We start from the raw sequence: 22,089 nt of genomic DNA on the forward strand, positions 1-22,089 counted from the left end.
ACAATGGCTGCATGAAGAAGGCCTGTGAAGTGTGTTATATTGTCAAGCTCCTTGGGTTTACATAAGCTAAGCCTAGCAGTGTACGATTACGGGCTGATCATGAGAAACTAACACTTAAAAATCAATTAATTACCATCATTGTCCAAATCAGCACCCCACAGCGCCTCACACAGCTGCCACACTTCCTGGCGGTACGGGTTGGAGCCCGCAAACTGAAACAAACAATGTATTTCATTAATAACATAATCTTGGGACGACCTTCCGACCGACGGATCTTTGGGATAGGTTGATGGTTTGAAGAGGAATGCGGAAAACTTAATAAAATTGTATGGAGTTTTTTTTATATTGATGAAATTAATAGTGAGTAGAGTGTTGCAAAAGTGGTTTGGTTAGCCGAATGATAAGCAAACGATGATAGAAAGAAGGGGACATTTTATTTCCGAAAATGGAAGACCAAGTTAATAAACCCTGCCGATGAGTGAGTAACGTTGTGTGTGGCCCCAGACAATAAACATGTGCTAACAAAAGGTCCCCAACTCAGCACGTGCTGTATAGAAACATTGACTCACCGCTTGGCTCAGCTTCCTCAGCAGCTCGCGTCGGTCTGCGGGTGAGTCACGAACGATCAGCTGCCGACTGTCTTCAGACTTGTGTCGAGTTATAGAGCAAAAGGCCCCCACTCCGCACGTGCGTATAGAAACATGGACTCACCGCTTGGCTCAGCTTCCTCAGCAGCTCGCGTCGGTCCGCGGGTGAGTCTTCTGACTTACATTTCTAATTATAGAGCAAAAGGTCCCCACTCAGCACGTGCGTATAGAAACATCGACTCACCGCTTGGCTCAGCTTCCTCAGCAGCTCGCGTCGGTCTGCGGGTGAGTCACGTACGACTAACTGCCGACTGTCTTCAGACTTGAATGTCGAGAAGTCGAGTAGGATGTCTAGTGGAGCGGATAACTCGTCCTGGGAACGAAAAATGTAATGTTAGGCTTTCCCGTAGGAATCAAAGTTTTCTCGTGGGATAACAAGTAGCCAATAGAATACTAATTTATTGATTTAACGAAACACAAAATAGCTACTTTATACTGTGGAATTTCCACAATTTCCACAGTATAAAGTACAGGGCTTTCTACATAACAAATTTTATATAAATAGCTTTAGCCTTGTTTCTTTATCCTTTTTAACCGACTTCAAAAAAAGGAGGAGGTTCTCAATTCGTCGGGATATTTTTTTTTTTTTTTTATGTAGGTATCTTCACCGATAACTCCGCCGTTTATTTCTTATTATTATTTATTCTGTGAACGATTATAAACATCCATCCATACCCAAGACATGGATCACATTCACGTGTGTAATATAAAAAATATTTCCAGAAAGAAAGTAAGACAGAAAGAAGAAAAAAATTTTTATTCCAGTAGACGTTTGGAGTGAGCTTGAGTATTATACCTTGAGATTCCGCCCTGGCGCCGACTGTCCGATGGCGATACGGTTCACAACCGCCTCGCTCCAGTCGTTCTCGCCTCGGCCCGCCACGTAGTCGCCCAGTTGGGATAAGTCTGCCACTGTTGGGAAATAAAATAGAAGAGTTAATAAGTTTATTTTATTATATTCTTAAATTTCTTATACAGCAAGATTAATTTTTGTATTGCTGATAAAATGGGGAACGCAAGTGTCTGCAATTTGCCTAATTTAAGTATACTACTAACGGCTAATTTATGAATGTTTCATAAAAGTTATTGTTTAGCCTCCGTTTCCGAACTAGGTAAGAACCTGTATTTCACCACCTCACCCAACAAAATTGCCAAAATTGAAAAAATATGTTACACATAGACAAAGGTAAAACCTGTCCTAAATTGTAGATGCGGCAGGCCGACATGTCACAGCATGTTACACTACATGTTACACGTCATACCTGGCGGCAGCTCGCTGGCGGCGGCACTGGTGGCGTGGACCAGCGTGTTGCACATGTCACAGCATGTTACACTACATGTTACACGTCATACCTGGCGGCAGCTCGCTGGCGGCGGCACTGGTGGCGTGGACCAGCGTGTTGCACATGTCACAGCATGTTACACTACATGTTACACGTCATACCTGGCGGCAGCTCGCTGGCGGCGGCACTGGTGGCGTGGACCAGCGTGTTGCACATGTCACAGCATGTTACACTACATGTTACACGTCATACCTGGCGGCAGCTCGCTGGCGGCGGCACTGGTGGCGTGGACCAGCGTGTTGCACATGTCACAGCATGTTACACTACATGTTACACGTCATACCTGGCGGCAGCTCGCTGGCGGCGGCACTGGTGGCGTGGACCAGCGTGTTGCACATGTCACAGCATGTTACACTACATGTTACACGTCATACCTGGCGGCAGCTCGCTGGCGGCGGCACTGGTGGCGTGGACCAGCGTGTTGCACATGTCACAGCATGTTACACTACATGTTACACGTCATACCTGGCGGCAGCTCGCTGGCGGCGGCACTGGTGGCGTGGACCAGCGTGTTGCACATGTCACAGCATGTTACACTACATGTTACACGTCATACCTGGCGGCAGCTCGCTGGCGGCGGCACTGGTGGCGTGGACCAGCGTGTTGCACATGTCACAGCATGTTACACTACATGTTACACGTCATACCTGGCGGCAGCTCGCTGGCGGCGGCACTGGTGGCGTGGACCAGCGTGTTGCACATGTCACAGCATGTTACACTACATGTTACACGTCATACCTGGCGGCAGCTCGCTGGCGGCGGCACTGGTGGCGTGGACCAGCGTGTTGCACATGTCACAGCATGTTACACTACATGTTACACGTCATACCTGGCGGCAGCTCGCTGGCGGCGGCACTGGTGGCGTGGACCAGCGTGTTGCACATGTCACAGCATGTTACACTACATGTTACACGTCATACCTGGCGGCAGCTCGCTGGCGGCGGCACTGGTGGCGTGGACCAGCGTGTTGCACATGTCACAGCATGTTACACTACATGTTACACGTCATACCTGGCGGCAGCTCGCTGGCGGCGGCACTGGTGGCGTGGACCAGCGTGTTGCCGGGCCCGTGCCCGACGCGCGAGTGGCGCGCGCGGCAGATGGACATGTCGGCTATACAGGATGCTCCCAGTTCACCTGTAGATAATAATAATAAATTGTTTTATTCAATAAAAACATGACAAAATTGATGGGATGGGAAATCTCATCGTTATTAGCGTAATTATCATTACTAAGATCATATCCCCTATATAGAATGCTCCCAGTTCGCCTGGGGGGAATGTCATGGTTGTTAGTTTATTATCATCAGTGGGAGGATGTCTGAATGGTGTCGGATTAAAAGATAAAACCGTTTATTACATTTGTTTTAGTATAAGTGTTGTACCGTTCAGTCCAAACAGCTTGAATGTTTTTGGACCGAATTGTAACTGTATGCTGTTTGAATATGCGTACAAATAAAAAGGGTTTAACTAAAAGATAGTCATTGTAAAACAACGTTTGTCAGTTCTACAGCTTCAGAAAACTTTCGACCATGATGTTTGGAAAAGCAAGTTAATATGCGAATATTCCATTTCATTTCACAGTGATCAAGACATATCCTTCAGCATACTACCCCTTCCCAACACCCTGTATACACCATTATCTGTAGACAATATTACCTGCTATAGTGAGCTTGAACGGAGGCACTTTCCGGTGGTATTTGAGCACTATGGTGTGCGGCCTCACGTCCAGAGGGCGCAGCTCCACTTCTGAAAAAAAACATTTAATTTTACAAAGTTCGTCTGAAAGAAGTCGGTATAAACGACTACTTCAGTACTCCAATCATTGGGGGGAATGGGTACAAGTAAATTTATTGAACATAATTAAATTTGTACTGTAATCGGCGAACTTAATGCTAAAAGCATTTTCTTCCAGTTAACCTTGGGCTTAGAGCAAGTGACAGGGAGTGCGATAGACTGTGAGGAAAAGATGTTTTTGACAAAGGTTGTCCGAAAGAAGCCGGTACAAACGATAGGATCTACTTCAGTACCCCAATCATTTGGGTAGATGTAAGGAGTACTCTATCTGTATACAGAATACTTATATTCACTGTTTTGTTTTGTAATTTCCCACAACTGTATGAGTACAGTTATTAGTTTGTTACCCATTTAAAATCCTAATAAACAAGTATTCAATCGACTTCATAAAAGCGAAACCATATAATGATTAATGCCTCTCATACAAAAAAAAAACACGCACTCACGCTTTGTACTAATGTACTCCCTTGCGGGGTAGGCAGAGGTGCATTGCTGCACCCACTTTTCGCCAGAGTGTTATGTTAGTCCCAATGTAATAGGGGGCGGCCTATTGCCATTTAACGGGCACATCCAAGACCCGAGAACAAATATCTGTGTTTAAACAAATATCTGCTCCAGCCGGGAATCGAACCCGGGACCATCGGCTCAGTAGTCAGGGTCACTAACCACTACGCCATTCGGTCGTCACAGCACTCACCCTTACACGGCGCGGGCGACGCCCCCTCCCCCGCGTCGGGCTCCCGCGCGGGCGGGGGGGCGCGCGGCGACACGGCCAGCAACACCGGCGGCACGGGCACCAGCTGGTCGCCGGTCGACACTGACATGTCGTCTTCTTCCATTTCTGTAGGGGAGGTTTTTGGGTTACACTTTCAATTGTTTATTTAAAAGAAAGACTCACCACAATAACAAAATAATGAACATGGTACAAAACAACAACAATACTCGTATACAGTACAAAAAAATCAAAAACAAACAAAAATTGCTGTCAAGAGTACCAGCAGCAAAAAGGCACCAGCTCAGGATGTGATGTGGACAATAAGGCCACAGCGCTGTTTTTTTTGCATTAGTGGACTGGGGTGAAAGGAGCTTCCACGAGTGACATATCAACTGTATCTAATACAGTAATTTGTTAGCCGAAAGGGGATGACGATTCAAGAGGTTATTCCGAAGAACTTTTGCTCTACGACTTTTTGAAATTCGTTTTGTTTAAATATTTAAAATAGTACAAGTACAACAATATTTATGCAGACTATCCCCATGAGTCACCGCCTTTCAGCCTACTATCCCTTCTTACTTGGGAAATGGTCCAAGGAAGCCCCTTATATCCCTACAAAGAATATAATAGTGAATAGTACATACCAGTATCTGCGTATAGAGAGGCCTTCATAAGTTGCACGCTGTGGCTGTGTCGATTCTCTAATCGCGCCAGCTCGCTCGTAGGGCTCTTAACACCGTACGCTAGAAAGAGATAATAATAATATTGTAATAATATGAGGACATCTCACATACGGCCATCCCACCCTAAACTAGTCAGAGCCTATAATATGGGTAATGTAAAGCTGAAACATAATGTGTACATTATATATTATTTATAAATATCAACACCCAAGACCCGAGTACAAATATCTGTTTTTCAACCAATCCGGCCCAGGAATCGAACCCGGCATTCAGTGGCACTAACCTATACACCATTCGGTCGTCGAATGATATGATGGATATATTATTGTCTGTTACACGCTATTTTTTATAACAAACTTGTACTGAAATTGTTTTACTGCGTTGCTATTGGTCCCAATAGGTATGGTATAATATACAATGACCCATCTCACTCTGTCCATATCGGAAATGTGCGAGAGAGATACTCATAACTCGTTTCGTTTAAAAAATATTCTACGCGCACCTCCAATGGGACCTAAAAAGTGTCCCAACGAAGGTGTCAAAACCATGCGATGCTATTGGTGCGCTCTATGCCGCTTGGCTGCTATTGGTCTATTTCGGCAAGGACGCGTTTCGAATCCTAGATAGTCGCCATTGTTTTTTCATGATCAATACTGGGCAAAATTCTTGGCAAAAATTTTGTACTCATTTTTTTATTTATGGAACTTTGAGATTTTATGTTGCAATACGTAAGCTTGAATTAAAATGTGATTAATGATGTGAAGACATACCTCTGTTGATTTCAGGATACAGGGATGGGATGTCATTGTCTTCTGTGGTGTCCATTTCGAAGGCTGAAACAAAAACGGGATTACGGAATTTGAGAAACATTCTTATAGCTACTCGTAGGGAAGTAAAGTAGCTTTTCCAATGGCTATGAATATTTGTGATAAAACTACATAATGTACCATTCCCTGCGCCATTTAGAATTGACCTCTTACAAACTTACTGACTCAGTTTCGTGCAACAGCGATATTCTTATAAAACATCTCTTATATCGAATACAATTTGCTTTGTGCTCTTATGGCTACTGGAGTAGGGTAGCTTTTCTAATGGCTTTAGATAGTAGCTTTATATCTAAGCGAATATATTTATCACGTCGGGGTTACCAAAATGAAGGTTTTGCCATTGAAAAAGTGTTTGGCTTTCCTTGGGTATTCTATGGTTAATTTGTGATAAAAGCTCTTAAATCTTACTACATAAGGTATATATCTTAATCTTATAAGGTATCTGTAAGAGATCGCTCTTAGCGATAAGGCCGCCTATTGATGATTCTTCTTCTTCATTCCCGCTACTCCTTGAAGATTTCTCCTAGTTTATAAGTATTCTTTGTATGTTTTTGCCATTTGTGGTGACCAATAAAGTTATATTCTATTCTATTCTACCTTTCCCAGCGCCATTGAGCAGGTTCAGCGTGGACTGCTGCATCTGGAACAGGCTGTCTCCGGGGGCCGCCAGCCCGCCGAGACCGCCGAGACCCCCGAGACCGGGGGCGGGGGGGAGGGGCTTTTGCTCTTATAGCTACTGGGGTATGGTAGCTTTACCAACGGCTTTAGGTATTTGTGATAGTAGCTCTTATATCTAAGCGAATATCATGTCGGGGTCACCAATATGAAATGAAGGAGATGTTTTAGCTTGATTTCCCAGCGCCATTGCGGATTGACCCTCTTAATATCTTACTGACTCAATATTGTACGACAGTAACATTGCTAAAGTCTTACGCCTTTATTCATAAAAAAGTTACTGGACGCTTTAGTTATTGAACTGTTCTGTCACTCTCTGTCAAAGAACAAATTGTTCTCTGTTAGAGAGTGACAGAACAGTCCAATAGCTAAAGCGTCCAGTAACTTTTTTATGAATAAGGGGGTTAGTTTCATACTTAAATAGCTTTTAAATCTGGCTATAATAGAGTACCTTTCCCAGCGCCATTGAGTAGGTTCAGCGTGGACTGCTGCATCTGGAACAGGCTGTCTCCGGGGGCGGCCAGCCCGCCGAGACCCCCGAGACCGGGGGCGGGGGGGAGGTGCTTTTGTGCTGGAAGAAAGACTCTATTTAGTAGGGTATAGAGGTGGGTTTTTATTTTGGGCTGCGCTAGAATGTCTAGGTGTATTTGGGGTCAAGGCATTTGGTGGAAGAGGTAATTTTTCCTCGGATATCGATAGATTGACTAGAACATTATTTATAGCCAGATAGAGATGAGTTTTACTCGCCATAATGTTACCCGGCTATGCGATTTTGTTTTTAAAAAGGAGTAGAGGTTGTCTTTATATATTTTTGTATAACAAACTTACATACATAATAGCAAATGCTTTGAATGGCCGTGAGATAAATTTACTACTCTATTTTTCTATCTATTCTATAACTCTACTACAAAACAATAAACTATCATCATAAAAATCCTCTTCCCCCCGGACCGCCGTATGGTGTACTCGTGCTAACTAGTCCGCGCAGATTATTTTCAAAAAACTAATCAAAATTTTGTAAAACTTAAATCAAAGTGAAATAATAGGAGTGCAGAAACGCTAAGGAGGTCAACTTGACTGTGACGTCATCCAATCCCCGCGCTTGGCGTAAGTGCTGAATAACTCTAAGGACTGTCCAATCAAGGGTGTGCGCAGGAGTAGCCATCTTAAACACCCCGCATTGGCCCCTCCCACTTTGTGCTAATTGAACGCTGCCCACGCGCAAGCCCCGCCCAGTCGAGTCACCACCATCTAAGCCACGCCCCGCTGTCTCACAATTGGCTATTGCGCTCGACGGACACGCCCCGTCGCCTGCGCCGCTATTGTACCCTCACTTTAAGCCACGCCCACTGCTATTGTGCCCCGATACCGCACTGAGCTAGTGACTCACTCCTAACGATATCTGCTTTCCTGGTACTTTGACTGGCCGTTCACTGCGAAACATAATGCACAGAAGTATGTCGGATCCTGATATGTCTATCTGCCTATCGGAAGAGAACCGATCGCCTTTGCAGGCGGTTTCTACTCGCCGTCGTAGGCAGGACTTCGCTGTATCGCAGGAGCGCGACCACTTCGAGTCATTTAAACTGGAAATGCGACAGTTAATATCGAGTTTCATGATATCGCAAAGGGAATCAGCAAATGAACTCAGGAGCACTATGAAAGAACTGCAGGAGGACATAAAGCACATACAGGGAAGTCTTGAAATTGTCACAAGCCAAAACGAGGAGTTAAAGTCCTCAGTCGGCAAGCTGGAGACCGTAGCCAAAGCGAACCGGGAATATATTTTATTCCTGGAAGAAAAGCTGGAGGAAGTACAGCTTAGTTATCGCAAGACTAACTTTGAGCTGAAGAGTGTTCCTAGGAAGGAGAAAGAAAGCAAACAGGATCTGGTGGAAATGGTCCTTGCGCTATCTGATACTGTCGGCTGTACACTAAGTAAATCAGATATTAAGGACATTTACAGAGTAAAAGGCAAGAATCATGAGCAACGTAACACTCCGATTGTGGTTGAAACTGGCTCTGCTCTTCTGAAAACTGATCTACTGAAATTGGCAAAGTCATACAATATTCGCAATAAATCAAATAAGTTATGCGCAAAACACTTGGGTTTTAAAACACAAGAGGACACGCCAATTTTTATCTCTGAGAATTTGACACGGAAGGGTGCCCGCCTACATTTCCTGGCTCGTGACCTCGGTCAATCCAAGTCATATAAGTTCGTGTGGACATCTTATGGGAGGGTCTATGTGCGGAAGAATGAGCAATCGCCTATTATTCAAATCAAAAGTGAACAACAAGTTCAACAATTGCTTAATAATCAAGACTGACTATACATTCTTCTGCACATAGTACACCTCATCAATTTTATGCTTGTAAATTTGCTAGTAAATCTTTCACTCATAATTTTTTTGCTGTGCGTTATGATTATTCAGCTATGTACTCTAACAACACACAACCACTGCACGTTCATAATCAAACTACTACTCAACGAAAACTCACACACACACTCACTAACACTCTACATCACAAAAACGAAAACAAAAACACGTATTAACACATATAACGTTTTACCAGGTATACCACCTCTCACCAAGAACTCACTCACACACTACAACTCAAAAAAATGTAGCTCTACACACCTTACACCACCTTCTACTCTTACAACCATTGCCGCCACTATAATGACTAATTTCATATGCTCTACAAATAATGGGTGACACTCTCAAAACTCTGAACGACTTAGATGATATTGAAATAGCCCGATCACTGGAATGCTCTGCTGATGAACTTGAAAAACACGTCAGTATTAATAACAACGATTTCACACTTATTGCTCAAAACATAAATAGTATCTATTGTAATCTAGACGATTTCCTCATTACGTTGTCAACTTTTTCGTTTAAAACAGATGTCATTGTCCTAACAGAGTGCCGACTTGACCCAAGTAAACCCATACCTGAACTACCCAACTACGCCTCATACCGTACCGAGCATCTCCTTAATCAGAATGATGGTGTAGTAGCGTATGTGAAAAAATCTCTTAGACATACAGTAAAGGAAATTAATCTTACTCATGCTTCTTGTCTGGAGGTCAATGTATTAAACAATACAATCCTCGGCATTTACAGATCACCGTCTAACACAAACGCAGAACATTTTATTAACTCCTTAGGTGCCCACTTAGATAATTATCCTTCTCACTCCAGTATAATAGTTGCAGGTGATATAAATATAAATATTCGACCTAAACTAATAGAGCCTTCAAATGAATATAAAAATAGAATGAGCTACTTAAATATGTTATCAGCCTACGGTATTCTGGCAGGTCATACCTTTCCAACAAGGGAACGAAACTGCTTAGACCACCTCATGTTAAAAATAAATAGAGTTAAGTTCTCAGCAACCATCGCCATCTTAGATACCACAACTACCGACCATTTCTCTACGTTTCTTACAATCGCTAAAATAAAATTCAAACACAAAGAATCTAAAACTAAAACCACTGTTAATTTTGATGAAGCCTTAAAATATTTACTTAATAAAAACCTGTCTGAGTTACTGTTCTGTGATGACCCTGTGTCCCTAACCACTATATTAATAGATAAAATTAGTGAAAGTCTAAAATTGCATACCAAGGTGACGATGGTCCCATGCAGTAAGCAAATCCTAAAGCCATGGATTACTCCTGGGCTACTTCGATGCATTCGAAACAGAAACAAGTTGCAGAAAAATCTACGACAAGATCCAAATAATGACATACTTCGCATTACATATCGGCGTTACAGAAATTACTGCACTAGCTTAATTAAAAAAATAAAAAGGAAATTTGATCGAGAAAACATTATTAACTCACTCCACTCTAATAAATTACTGTGGGAAAACATAAAAAACATTACATATACTAGTAAAAAACATGACTCCAATATTGAACTACTTAATATAAAATCTTCAATCTCCAAATCTGCTGATCACATTAACCACTACTTTGCCAACATTGGAAAATCATTGGCAGTTCAAATTAATCCTGATCAAACAAATAACTCTAGCCCGCCACTGGACCACATATTTACACCTCCGCAATCTTTTGTCCTTCTGCCAACTGACCTGGGTGAAGTAACGTGCACCATAAATAACCTAAAGCTGAATAGTGGAGCTGGTTGGGACAATATCCCTAATAAATTCCTGAAAATAATGGTTCATCAGATAGCGCCGATCATTACTCATCTTACAAACCTATGTTTCGCCAAAGGCGTTTTCCCAAATCTACTAAAACAAGCTGTGATAACTCCTATATATAAGGGAGGGGACAAAGAAGACATTAGTAATTATAGACCAATTTCGGTCCTACCAGCCATCTCAAAAATATTAGAAAAACTAATCAATGTCAGACTTATGAACTACCTCAATAAATTCGACATTCTATCCCCAGCTCAATATGGTTTCAGGCAAGGAAGATCGACTGAAGACGCAGTCCATGAGCTAAGCTCCTTTGTAACACAACAGCTTGATAGTGGCCGCAAATGCTTATCGGTCTTCCTTGACCTGAAAAAAGCGTTTGATACGGTGTCCATTCCAATTTTAATACGCAAGCTTGAAAGGATTGGAATAAGAGGGGTCCCACTTTCACTTTTCACTGACTACTTGTCTGAGCGGAAGCAAAGAGTTAAATTACCGGGTTGTATCAGTGGAGAGGAGCTGGTGTCTTACGGTGTACCACAGGGTAGTGTGCTAGGCCCAACGTTGTTCCTTATATATATTAATGACCTCTGCGGAATAAAGATCAACAACGCCCAAATCCTGTCGTATGCGGACGACACTGCTATCACTTTTGCTGGTACATCCTGGTCCGAAGTAAAAGTATGCGCTGAGCGGGGCTTGGCCCAGGTTTCCCTTTGGCTGACACATAATTTACTAACGTTAAACACAAGCAAGACCAACTATATTTGCTTTGGTATTTACAATAGTTCGCAACCACAGGGCGACTTCACTATGAAAATCCATAGCGAAGGTTGTGACGACGTAAATCGCAGTATAGGTATTTGTGATTGTCCAACCATAAATAAAGTTTCCAAAGTCAAATACTTAGGCGTTTTCGTGGACCAGCGACTATCATGGTATTCTCAGTTGGAGCATGTTGGTAACAGAATAAGAAAACTCACATGGCTGTTTAAAACACTTCGACATGTGATACCTGATACACCTGCCAACCCTAACGATTCTCCAAAACTTTTGCTTAACCAAATATATGTAACCTTGGCCCAATCAGTTATCACTTACTGCATATCAATATGGGGTGGCGCGGCAAAGACCCAGTTCCTAAACATAGAGAGATCACAGCGAAACCTCATAAAGACCATGTACTTCAAAAAGAGACTTTTCTCCACTGACAAGCTTTACAACATTAGCAACCTACTTTCAGTTCGCAAACTATACATTCTATCTGTTATACTCAAAACTCATAAATGTCTTCCATTTGACCCTACTCTGTTAAAAAAACGAAGAAAAGACATAATATTGAAACTTCCAACTGTCAGAACTACATTTGCCAGTATACAATACAACACACGGTCGGCATATCTATATAATAAATTAAATAAACAAACCTATATATATAATAAAAACTTCAGAGAGTGCAAAAACTTGGTGATAAAATTCATTCAGACTTTGACCTATGACGAAACAGAGAATTTACTTATATGTAACACCTAAACATACAAATACATTCGCGAATAAGCAGACTCACACATGCCCACGCAAGCTTACACACTACATACACCCACACACAACACAAAATACACACACTCACACTCACACATACGCGCACACACACACTCACACACACACACACACACACACACACATACACACACAGTCACACGCAAACACACACACACCAACCAAACTAACTACACATGCAAATAAATACACGCACTAGTAAACATAGATACGCATAGCACTTTAACTTGACTATGTATACCTTTAGTTACCTTTATCAATAATTAAATTTCTTTTCTTTTCTTTTCTTAAGATTATGCTATGTATGCCATTCGGCCATTCTTAGTTATTAAGTAACATATTATTATGGAAGAGCGGTATCTCCAAACACAGGCCTTCTAGCTTAAATGGGGATACCGCACGCACTTGTCAAAATTAGGCTAAGTGTTATGTAAATAAACATTTTTGATTTTTTTTGATTTGATTTGAATAATAATCACCTGGAGCAGCGTTCTTCTGCAGAGACTCGGTGACGAGTTGTCTCTTCATCACCTCGGGAGTGATGTCGTCTTCTTCATCAGAGTCCGTGATACCGTACTTGCTGAAGTGTTCCACCTGTGGGGAGGATTTTGTTATACAGGATGTTTCATAAGTGGTATACTAAGCCTAATGGTGGTGATTCAGGGCTTGTACTTAGGGTGATGTCCAAAACTCTTGAAAAACAATATTTTAGTCCATATAAAAATGTATTTAAACATAACTTTGTTTTTAGGAGTATTGCAATGGTGTAGTACAAAAGTTGTTTACAAATACGATTTGTATGACTCCCTATCGGATTATACACCTACCTGTGTATACATTAAGATCATTCAATCATGCCGATCTAAATACACTACAAGTTTTAGGTAGTACTGTCAAACTATACATTTCGCGAGCGAAAATGAGATTTACAAAACACTCAGAGTCGGATTTTCAATAAAGAATTATCAATATATCGGGAATATCGCAGATAAAAGTCCACCCCAAACAGCACTAAAGCCTCACCCGGAACACCCAGCTTCCAGTACTCTATGAACTTGGTGTTGTGCTTCGTAGTCCATCTTCAATAGCCTGTCCTATACACACGAGTGACTCGTGAGTGACTCACCCGGAACACCCAGCTGCCAGTAGCCGGGCGGTACTCTATGAACTTGGTGTTGTGCTTCTCGCAGACTCGGCGCAGCTTGCCTTCGTAGTCCATCTTCAATAGCCTGGAAAAGAATACGGGTTTAATTATCATGTTGAATATTTTATGAACGAGGAGAAGAGTGAATTCTAATCGCATTCATGCTTCAATAGACGAATACCGACAACTAATGAATAGAGAAGTAATTTTTTTTTCCACTGTTTTATCTCGCACCTATAAGGATACATAAAATTGCCTTCTTCACGTTTCAATAATAATTTATGAATACAGACATAATACAAATCTGTGACGTAACAGGGTATTGTGGTCCTCAAGGTAATTTTTAAGAATCTCCAATGAAAAACAGCATTTCAAATGTTTTTTTTACAGTATCCTAAGCTGGTTGCTGGTAAATATTATCCGGCTCGAATGGACCGAAGACACTGTACCTGTTGGGGTCGGTGACGGCGCGGCGCTCGGTCCTATCGGTGGGCCACACGCGGTCCAGCGTCACCACGGCGCGCCGGTTCAGACCCTCGCCCACTGGCGGCTTGTCAGCTACTGACGCTAATATGACTAACAAATCCTATCTTAAGATGTTTTACATGTACAAATAGCTAGGTTTTCCCTCGATCTTTGCTTCGTCTTAAAAAGCTTTCCCACGGGAATTCCGGGATAAAAAGTAACCTATATGTTAATCCAGGGTTTCAGCTTTCTTAATACCAAATTTTATAAAAATTGGCCCAGCCGTTTTCCCGTGACAGTTATTCATAGCATCACATCCGGCTCGAAGGACCAAAGACTACCTGTTGGGGTCGGTGACGGCGCGGCACTAGGTCCTATCAGTGGGCCACACGCGGTCGAGCGTCACCACGGCGCGCCGGTTCAGACCCTCGCCCACTGGCGGCTTGTCAGCTACTGACACTAATATGACTGACTAGTGACCAATACTATCACAACTGTGACAAAATCTAGCAACAGACTATAAATAACTAACTTTTCCCGCGATCTTTACTTCGCTTTAAAAAGCTTTCCCATGGGAATTCCGGGATAAAAAGTAGCCTATGCATTTATTTACGGTTTCAGCTTCCCACATACCTAATTTCATCAATATTGCTCCAGCCGTCTTCCCGGAAATGAGTAACAAACATATACATCCGGCTCGAAGGACCAAAGAATACCTGTTGGGGTCGGTGACGGCGCGGCGCTCGGTCCTATCGGTGGGCCACACTCGGTCCAGCGTCACCACGGCGCGCCGGTTCAGACCCTCGCCCACTGGCGGCTTGTCAGCGTCCGACGGGTAGATCATCACTTCCTTGTTGAGGAAGTGGACTGTGGGGGAAAAGATATATGAATATTAGTTGGTCATGATTCTTGCGCATAGCACTAAGCGTCCGATTACTTATTTGGTCAGGAAGTCTGGCGATGGCAGCAGCGACTAAAATATATTTAACTTCAACTGAAATTACCGAAAATACTAAATTACCGAGAACTAGTTGGTATTATTGGAATGTTGAATCATATTTTATAGTCGGGAGGAACGTTATAAACCTTTAAATACGCATTGACACATAGTCGTAGGGTTTCAAAGTCATTCAAGTATTTATACTGTATTCATTCTTATTTGGCGAAAAAGGTAAACAATCTTTGTGTGTCTTTTTAATTAAAATACTATTAAACAAATAAACTACGGCCAAAATAAATGGTTTAATTACGTTTTTTTTTTAATTCATTTGTCATTAATTTTTATTTTATAACTTAGTTTTTAAATTAATTCAAATAAAAAGACACTCAAAGATTGCTCAAAATCTACGACAAGTAAGAAAAAATACATTATATATCACTCATACTGTCCTACTGTTTGTTTGATAAGGGTTTCATATCGGCAGGATCCCATGCAATTTAGACGTATTACAATAAACAATAGTATCACAAAGACATTTGCGATTATTGGCTGATGATGTCTTCATCTTGACAAACATAGAACTCACCTAGTGCGTCTAGATCCAGGCCGGTGACGTCGATATCTCCGTCGTAGTACACGTTGCCGTAGTTAGTGCGACCTATAGTAAGGTGCGGGACCACGCAGCGACCGTCCGGGCGGATGTAGCCTGTAGGGGGAAGGTTTGGTTATACAGGGTGTTGCAGAAGTGGTATAGTAAGGGGTGATGGGTGGTATAATTGGAAAAGCTAGTTATTTATACACTGTGAGCGGTGGTAGTACGACTTTTTGAAATTGGCGAAACAAAGTAACACAAGAATAGATAGAATATAAATAATCCCTATAGGGTATAGAAAATGCGCGGATTAACAAAAACAGTATAACAAGCTACTAGCAAGCAACTTTTATAACTTCATCAATAAAAAATATGGCCGGTATTGAAACAAAAAATTCTACTAACTAACTATTCACTGTTGTTTAATATCATGTCGTGACTCACATATTTTGTGTTTCACTCATATAGGACTTAAGGTCAAAACCAGGTACTTTTTGTCTTATAAACGGGTTATAAGATACTCACTTATCATATCATCTAGAGACGGCACGGTGTAGTATCCAGGTCTAGTCAGCTTGACCCCAGTAGGGTGCGGGGGGCATTCACGGGGTGACACGTTTTCTTCTTCTGACACTGTTGGAGGTAGAGTTGGAGGTTAGAATTGCAGAACAAGGAGCATGATATTATTATAATGATGGTCATCTAAATGTGTGGTTTTATTTTGTTACAAATATACAGGATAATAAAGTCTACTATAAAAAATACAGTGTTATGTATCTGAACCTCTCGGAAGAATCAAATGCACTTACAAACTACATCTATTTTTTTACACATACAACAATGATGGTATGATCATACGATGGCTGCGAAATATACTTCAATGTAACACATTGTATATTTAAATTATTTTATAGTCATATTCTAATACAATACGATACAAATAGCTTATTTTGTCCATATTATACAATATATAGAGTTAACAAATGTTTGTCTCGGATAGTAAAGGCCTATCTATTCTTCACATCATACGTCTATTTTATCATCTATCTCCAAATGATTACAAAGACATATTCTAATACAAATAACGCTACCTATGGATTGTTAATTGCTAAAGTGTCGGTAGTGGTTTTTTAGCTGCTTCTAATAGGTACAGTCATGTGCAGAGAAACCTGATCCCCCTCTCATAGTAACAATGTTTCTCAGAGGGGTCAATTTTTTCTGCCGTATACTGTACAATACGATACAAATAGCAAGTGGTCATCCCGCACCGTAAACGCCTCGTATCTGGTGCGCAATCTTCTCGCAGTTGGAGCAGGCGGCGCGCCCCCTCCGGTGCGCACAGAACTGGAGGCTCTCCGCACCTTTATGTACGTTTTTATGTTAAATTCATCATCACTATCATCATCAGCCACTGCTGGACAACACTCGGTCCTCGGCCGTGCTCATTCTGGCAGGCAGGTAGTGTTTGGATGTGAAATTATGTGTCTTTGTTACTCACTACTTGTGTTACTCAGAGGTATATATAATAACTAAAAAAGCTTGTAACCCAAGGGAAAAACAAGTAGTTTAAACTCTTAACGTTCTTGCTTGTCGATGACACCAATCCTCCGTTCCCTAGCAGACCGATCATCGTTTCATTCACTCACTAATTCCTTCACTCACCGGTCATTAGATCGACGTTCTATTCGACACATCATACTGTGTTACTATCAATAAAATGAAACCTTGTTTAACGGATGCTCGCAATCCAATCAAAATTTGACATATTTATGAGGCGTTTAGCATGTGTCTAAGTTTTGATGTTAAGACCCATACAGTTAACTCACCGGACAGCCTCTCCTCGTGCTCCTGATCGCCGCCGCGTCCGGTCGTCAGTTCCCGCACGGAGCGGTCGTCCGGCTCCGACGCGGGCGTCTTCTTGCGCCGCGGCTTGCTGGTGAGCCAGCTGGCGTCCCAGACAATGTTACTCTTTCATTCATTTACTATTTCCTTCTCACTCACCGAACAGTTTATCCATATTCTCTTTGTCACTGACTCGTTCGGTCCGTAGCTACATGATTATTCATTCACTCACTCATTCATTCATTCATTCACTCAATAATACAAAGTTGTCCTTAACAGATCGCTTTAAGTGATAGGACCGACCGGACCGACTTTTGTGCCCTAATTAAGTTACTTTTTTTTTGTTTTACAAATATACTCACTAATTCATTCACTCATCGGTCATTAGATCGACGTTCTATTAGAAACATACTGTGTTACTATCAAAAAACCTTGACACATTTATAAGGCGTTCGACAGCGTTAAGCATGTGTCTAAGTTTTGATGGTAAGACCCATACTGTGCTACCACAAAAAACTATAAACACTGTTTAACTAGCGTTTAAAACGAAATTTGTCACATTTATTAGGCGTCTGACAGCGCTAAACATCTGCTAAACACTGTCCTAAGTCTTTGTGGTACGGCTTTAACGTTAGTTTATTTATAACTTCTATGGTCCATTACTCACCGGACAGCCTCTCCTCGTCCTCCTGATCGCCGCCGCGTCCGGTCGTCAGTTCCCGCACGCAGCGGTCGTCCGGCTCCGACGCGGGCGTCTTCTTGCGCAGCGGCTTGGTGGTGAGCCAGCTGGCGTCCCGGACAATGATAGCCATTCATTCATTGACTATTTCCTTCACTCACCGGACTGTCTCTCCATATTTTGCTTGCAAATGACTTATTCGGTCCGTAGCTCCTTGACGATTCCTTCATTCATTCATTTACTATTTATTTCACTCACCGGATAGTCTCTTAACGCTCTTGTTTGTCGCTGACTCGTTCGGTCCATAGCTACCTTACTATTCATTCACTCACTATTTCTTTCACTCACTGAACAATCTCTCTCTCTCTACGTTGTCGGTTGTCGCTGACGTGCTCAATCCTCTGTTCCATAACAGACCGTTCATCGTTTCATTCACTCACTAATTAATTCGTTCGGTCATTAGATCGACGTTCTATTAGAAACATACTACGCTGAGTTGCAGAAAGGCACTTTAAGCTTATGACGGCATTAAATCTATGTCTGTCTCTTTCTGTCCGTATACTGTCAAAGCAAGGCAGGTATACATTTAAGGTCATCATTAGCTTAAAGTTCCTTTCTGCAACTCAGCGGCTGTCTTACTATAAAAACCCTGGTTTAACGGAAGTCTCAATCAAAATTTGACACAGTTACAAGGCGTTTGAGAGCCAACTGACAGCGTTTAGCACGTGCCTAAGTTTTGATGTTAAGACCCATACAGTTCACTCACCGGACAGCCTCTCCTCGTTCTCCTGATCGCCGCCGCGTCCGGTCCTCAGTTCCCGGACGGACCGGTCGTCCGGTTCTGAAACGGTCGACTTCTTCCGCAGCGGCTTGGTGGTGAGCCAGCTGGCGCGACGGTCCGATTCCGCTAGCTGTTCTGCTGCTGTTTGTAGAATTAAATATTAATTAGATTGGATGCGGAAAGCGAAAGATCGCATCCAGTGGCGTGTTTTGGGAGAGGCCTACGTCCAGCAGTGGACTGCTATAGGCTAATGATGAATGATGATTGATTAGATTTATTGTACAGCAGAAAATGTTTGACTTGACAAAATGGCATGTTGCACTGAGCGCGTCCTAGCCGCAATAGACGAACGATTGAATTCATTTTACTTTAATTCGCTGCTTGATTTAAGAAATAAGGCCACATATTTAGTGCTGGTTGTTCTTTTGTAAAAAAAAACTTTCATGGTGGAAAATAAAGAATATGATATTCCAATTTATTCCAATTGTTCTTTATATAACATTGTTACTTATCGTTAGCTGCCACATCATAATGTCGTTAACCGTAGCGGAGGTCAGTTAAAACAATCTTTGAAACTTGGCTAAACCGTTTTTAATGAAACTCTATTCTTACCCAAGTCAGGATACAGTCTCGGCGTGGGCTGGTTGTCCACCGGCTTCTCCTTGGAGTCGTTCCACGGGAGCTTGGACGAGCTTAGCCTGAAAAAATATTAAGTACATCATAGAGGGTACAATTTTATCAGTGACGTTTACGTTGATGTACCTGACATATTTAACAACTTTTATTAGACATATTGATAAAGTCTTATTATTGGGCCAAATGTATCGACATTGCAAAATCGTGGATATTAATAACTTATGCGTCTTAGTTTGATAAAGTTAAGACTTACCAGCTGTTGTGGCGTTCCGAAGACTCCTCTAAATCTGTAAATACATAGGAAGATGAGCCTATTATATACAGTATGTAGAATAATAATTTAAAGTACATAAAACAATTTAACACACAAAATTTCATTAGATCTTAGGACTAGAACATAAATAGGCAATCTATGGCCGATATAAATTAAGATGCCCGCACACAACCGACTTTTTGTAAGACAGTTAGGACCATTTTTTCTTTCTTCTGATTTACACACTATATATTAGGTTATGTGTGTTGCACTTTAGCAATCAGCACGAGGCGGTCACCGATTGTCGGTCGTGTGTGGGCAGCCTAAATCAGTAAGTAGAGTATACAAATTATATAAGAGAATCATACCAGTATTAATCCCACGCACGTCTTCAAACGGCTTGGCGCGCTGCTCTTGCGTCTCGCTCGCACTCGTGGGCCTCTCTGTCGCACCCGACGGCTCCTTGGTTAGGGACGCGTCTTCTAGCGATCTGGGTACGAGATTTGTAAGAGTGTTTGAGTTAGCAAAAGAGATAAATTGACCTAGAATACCTAATGTGCTTGTAGTCACGGCTCAACGGCCACAATTACAGTTCATTTACTTGGAACCAATTATTAGATGGTTACACACCTCCTTATACCTACTAAATTTAACTTCATTTCCGCTAGAAACCTCCTTTCTTAATTATGTATTGTGAGATAGGTTCTAAAACTGGAATTCGTATTTTTTTGTAAAAATCGTCTGATCACTGTTTGAAAAAAGATTTTTAAACAGAGGAAGTGAAGTTAGTTAAGATTTTTTTATACATTTTTGGCGTTAGTTAGCGTTACCTGTGTCCAGGGCTGGCGGTGTGTCCGGGCGTGCTACTGTTGTTCTCTTCCACGTTCCTGCTCTGCTGCGGGCGCAGCACGAGGCGCTTACGACTCGGCTTCAGACTGAGTTTGTCTTCTAGCGACGCGTCCGATTCTTCGAGACCGTCGAACAGGGATTTCTGGAATGATTGATAAGGAGTTATTTTAAGGAACTGTAGAAAGTTAAGTTATCGAGTCCATTAGTGACAACTTTTGACCAACACATACCTACATAAATTATTTTCATAACACATTCTGAAACGTTTTTGCTGCTGACTGGGTGACGTAGGCCAGAAAAAGCGAACTAACGATATCTTTATAACTGCATACAACTTTGAATTTGACAGGAGCTGTCTACATTAATTACCGAACAAATGAAACAAAAACAACAATTTAAACAAATCGTTAGAAATTACAGCTACTGTCAGATTTAGGTAAAGCATACAGCCTTCAAGGCATTGAAATAAAATGAGAAAATTTTCTCACCTTCGAATTCAATCCTTCGACCCCAACTGGGTCTAGCGCCCGCGTCCGGCGCCTCTGCCAACTAGTCTACTCACTCTCCAACTACGCTAACGAAACAACGGCGGCCGCGTTGGTCACAGTATATAGCTACTTTTAGTTGAATTTGACAGGAGCTGTCTAAATTACTGACGCACTAAACAAATGACTACTTACTGCTAATTTTAGTTACTAACCACTGGGAATTTGACAGGAGCTGTCTTAATTACTTATTACCGATTAAACAAGTGACAATCGCAAGAAATGACCGCTGCTGTCAGATTTATGGCCGTGGCCACAGCTTTCAGCGGTGCGGGATGAGGTGCGGCGTGAGGGGCGGCGGGCGGTGCGGATTGCGGTGGTATGCCACAGCTCGACGCGCGTTAAAAACAAAATTATTTGTTTTGGTCGCGCGTTGGCTAGTCCGTCCACTTGATGCCACCGCGCGCGCCGCTTTGAGCTGTGGCCGCCTCGATACTCTCTAGTACATTTGTTTCGCTCGCACACCGCGCCGCCCGCCGCCGCCGCGCACCGCGCCAGTCAACCCGCGCCGCTAGCCGCGGCGCGAAATGCGGAGCTGTGGCATACTTCGTACGTTGTCTAGCGTTTGTTTTCGGCGCTCACCGCTAGCCGCGCCGCTCGCCGCGCCGCAATACTGGCTGTGGCCACGGGGTAAAGCATACGACCTTCACGGCATTGAAATAAATAGTATTTAAAGATGAAAACATTCTAACTTACCCGGGATTCGATCCTTCGGACCTACCTCAGTCTAGCCGGCGTCTTTACCAACCAGTCTACTCACGCTCCAACAACACACATGAAATCATCCTACCTTATCATGGTGATTAGTCCTCGGATGCAGCTTCAGTCGCGACGAGTCTGGTGACGTCACTCGGTAGCCGCTGCTGTCTAATACCGCCTTCACTGCCGCCGGATTGGTGGGCTTGAGGACGTCTTCTGCTGATGTTGCTGTGGGGGGA

At 42.4% G+C, this 22,089-nt stretch overlaps 1 protein-coding gene across 1 annotated transcript in view; it reads right to left on the minus strand.

Annotated features, from left to right (window-relative positions):
* LOC105390772 (nuclear pore complex protein Nup98-Nup96) overlaps window positions 1-22,089 on the minus strand; it is a 57,413-nt gene that overhangs the window by 20,595 nt on the left and 14,729 nt on the right. Inside the window, exons 16-35 of the mRNA XM_048624302.1 lie at window positions 21,942-22,078; window positions 20,588-20,748; window positions 20,126-20,247; window positions 19,758-19,791; window positions 19,481-19,566; window positions 18,854-19,009; window positions 16,092-16,199; window positions 15,561-15,680; window positions 14,751-14,901; window positions 13,552-13,654; window positions 12,905-13,019; window positions 7,138-7,257; window positions 5,955-6,017; window positions 5,146-5,244; window positions 4,484-4,627; window positions 3,649-3,771; window positions 3,002-3,127; window positions 1,444-1,559; window positions 832-960; window positions 134-212 (exon numbers count right to left, since the gene is read on the minus strand). Of these exons, the coding sequence (XP_048480259.1) occupies window positions 134-212; window positions 832-960; window positions 1,444-1,559; window positions 3,002-3,127; window positions 3,649-3,771; window positions 4,484-4,627; window positions 5,146-5,244; window positions 5,955-6,017; window positions 7,138-7,257; window positions 12,905-13,019; window positions 13,552-13,654; window positions 14,751-14,901; window positions 15,561-15,680; window positions 16,092-16,199; window positions 18,854-19,009; window positions 19,481-19,566; window positions 19,758-19,791; window positions 20,126-20,247; window positions 20,588-20,748; window positions 21,942-22,078 (2,292 nt within the window). The remainder of the gene's footprint in view (window positions 1-133; window positions 213-831; window positions 961-1,443; window positions 1,560-3,001; window positions 3,128-3,648; window positions 3,772-4,483; window positions 4,628-5,145; window positions 5,245-5,954; window positions 6,018-7,137; window positions 7,258-12,904; window positions 13,020-13,551; window positions 13,655-14,750; window positions 14,902-15,560; window positions 15,681-16,091; window positions 16,200-18,853; window positions 19,010-19,480; window positions 19,567-19,757; window positions 19,792-20,125; window positions 20,248-20,587; window positions 20,749-21,941; window positions 22,079-22,089) is intronic.

This window comes from Plutella xylostella, chromosome 11, assembly GCF_932276165.1.
Source record: "Plutella xylostella chromosome 11, ilPluXylo3.1, whole genome shotgun sequence".
Lineage (NCBI taxonomy): Eukaryota > Metazoa > Arthropoda > Insecta > Lepidoptera > Plutellidae > Plutella > Plutella xylostella.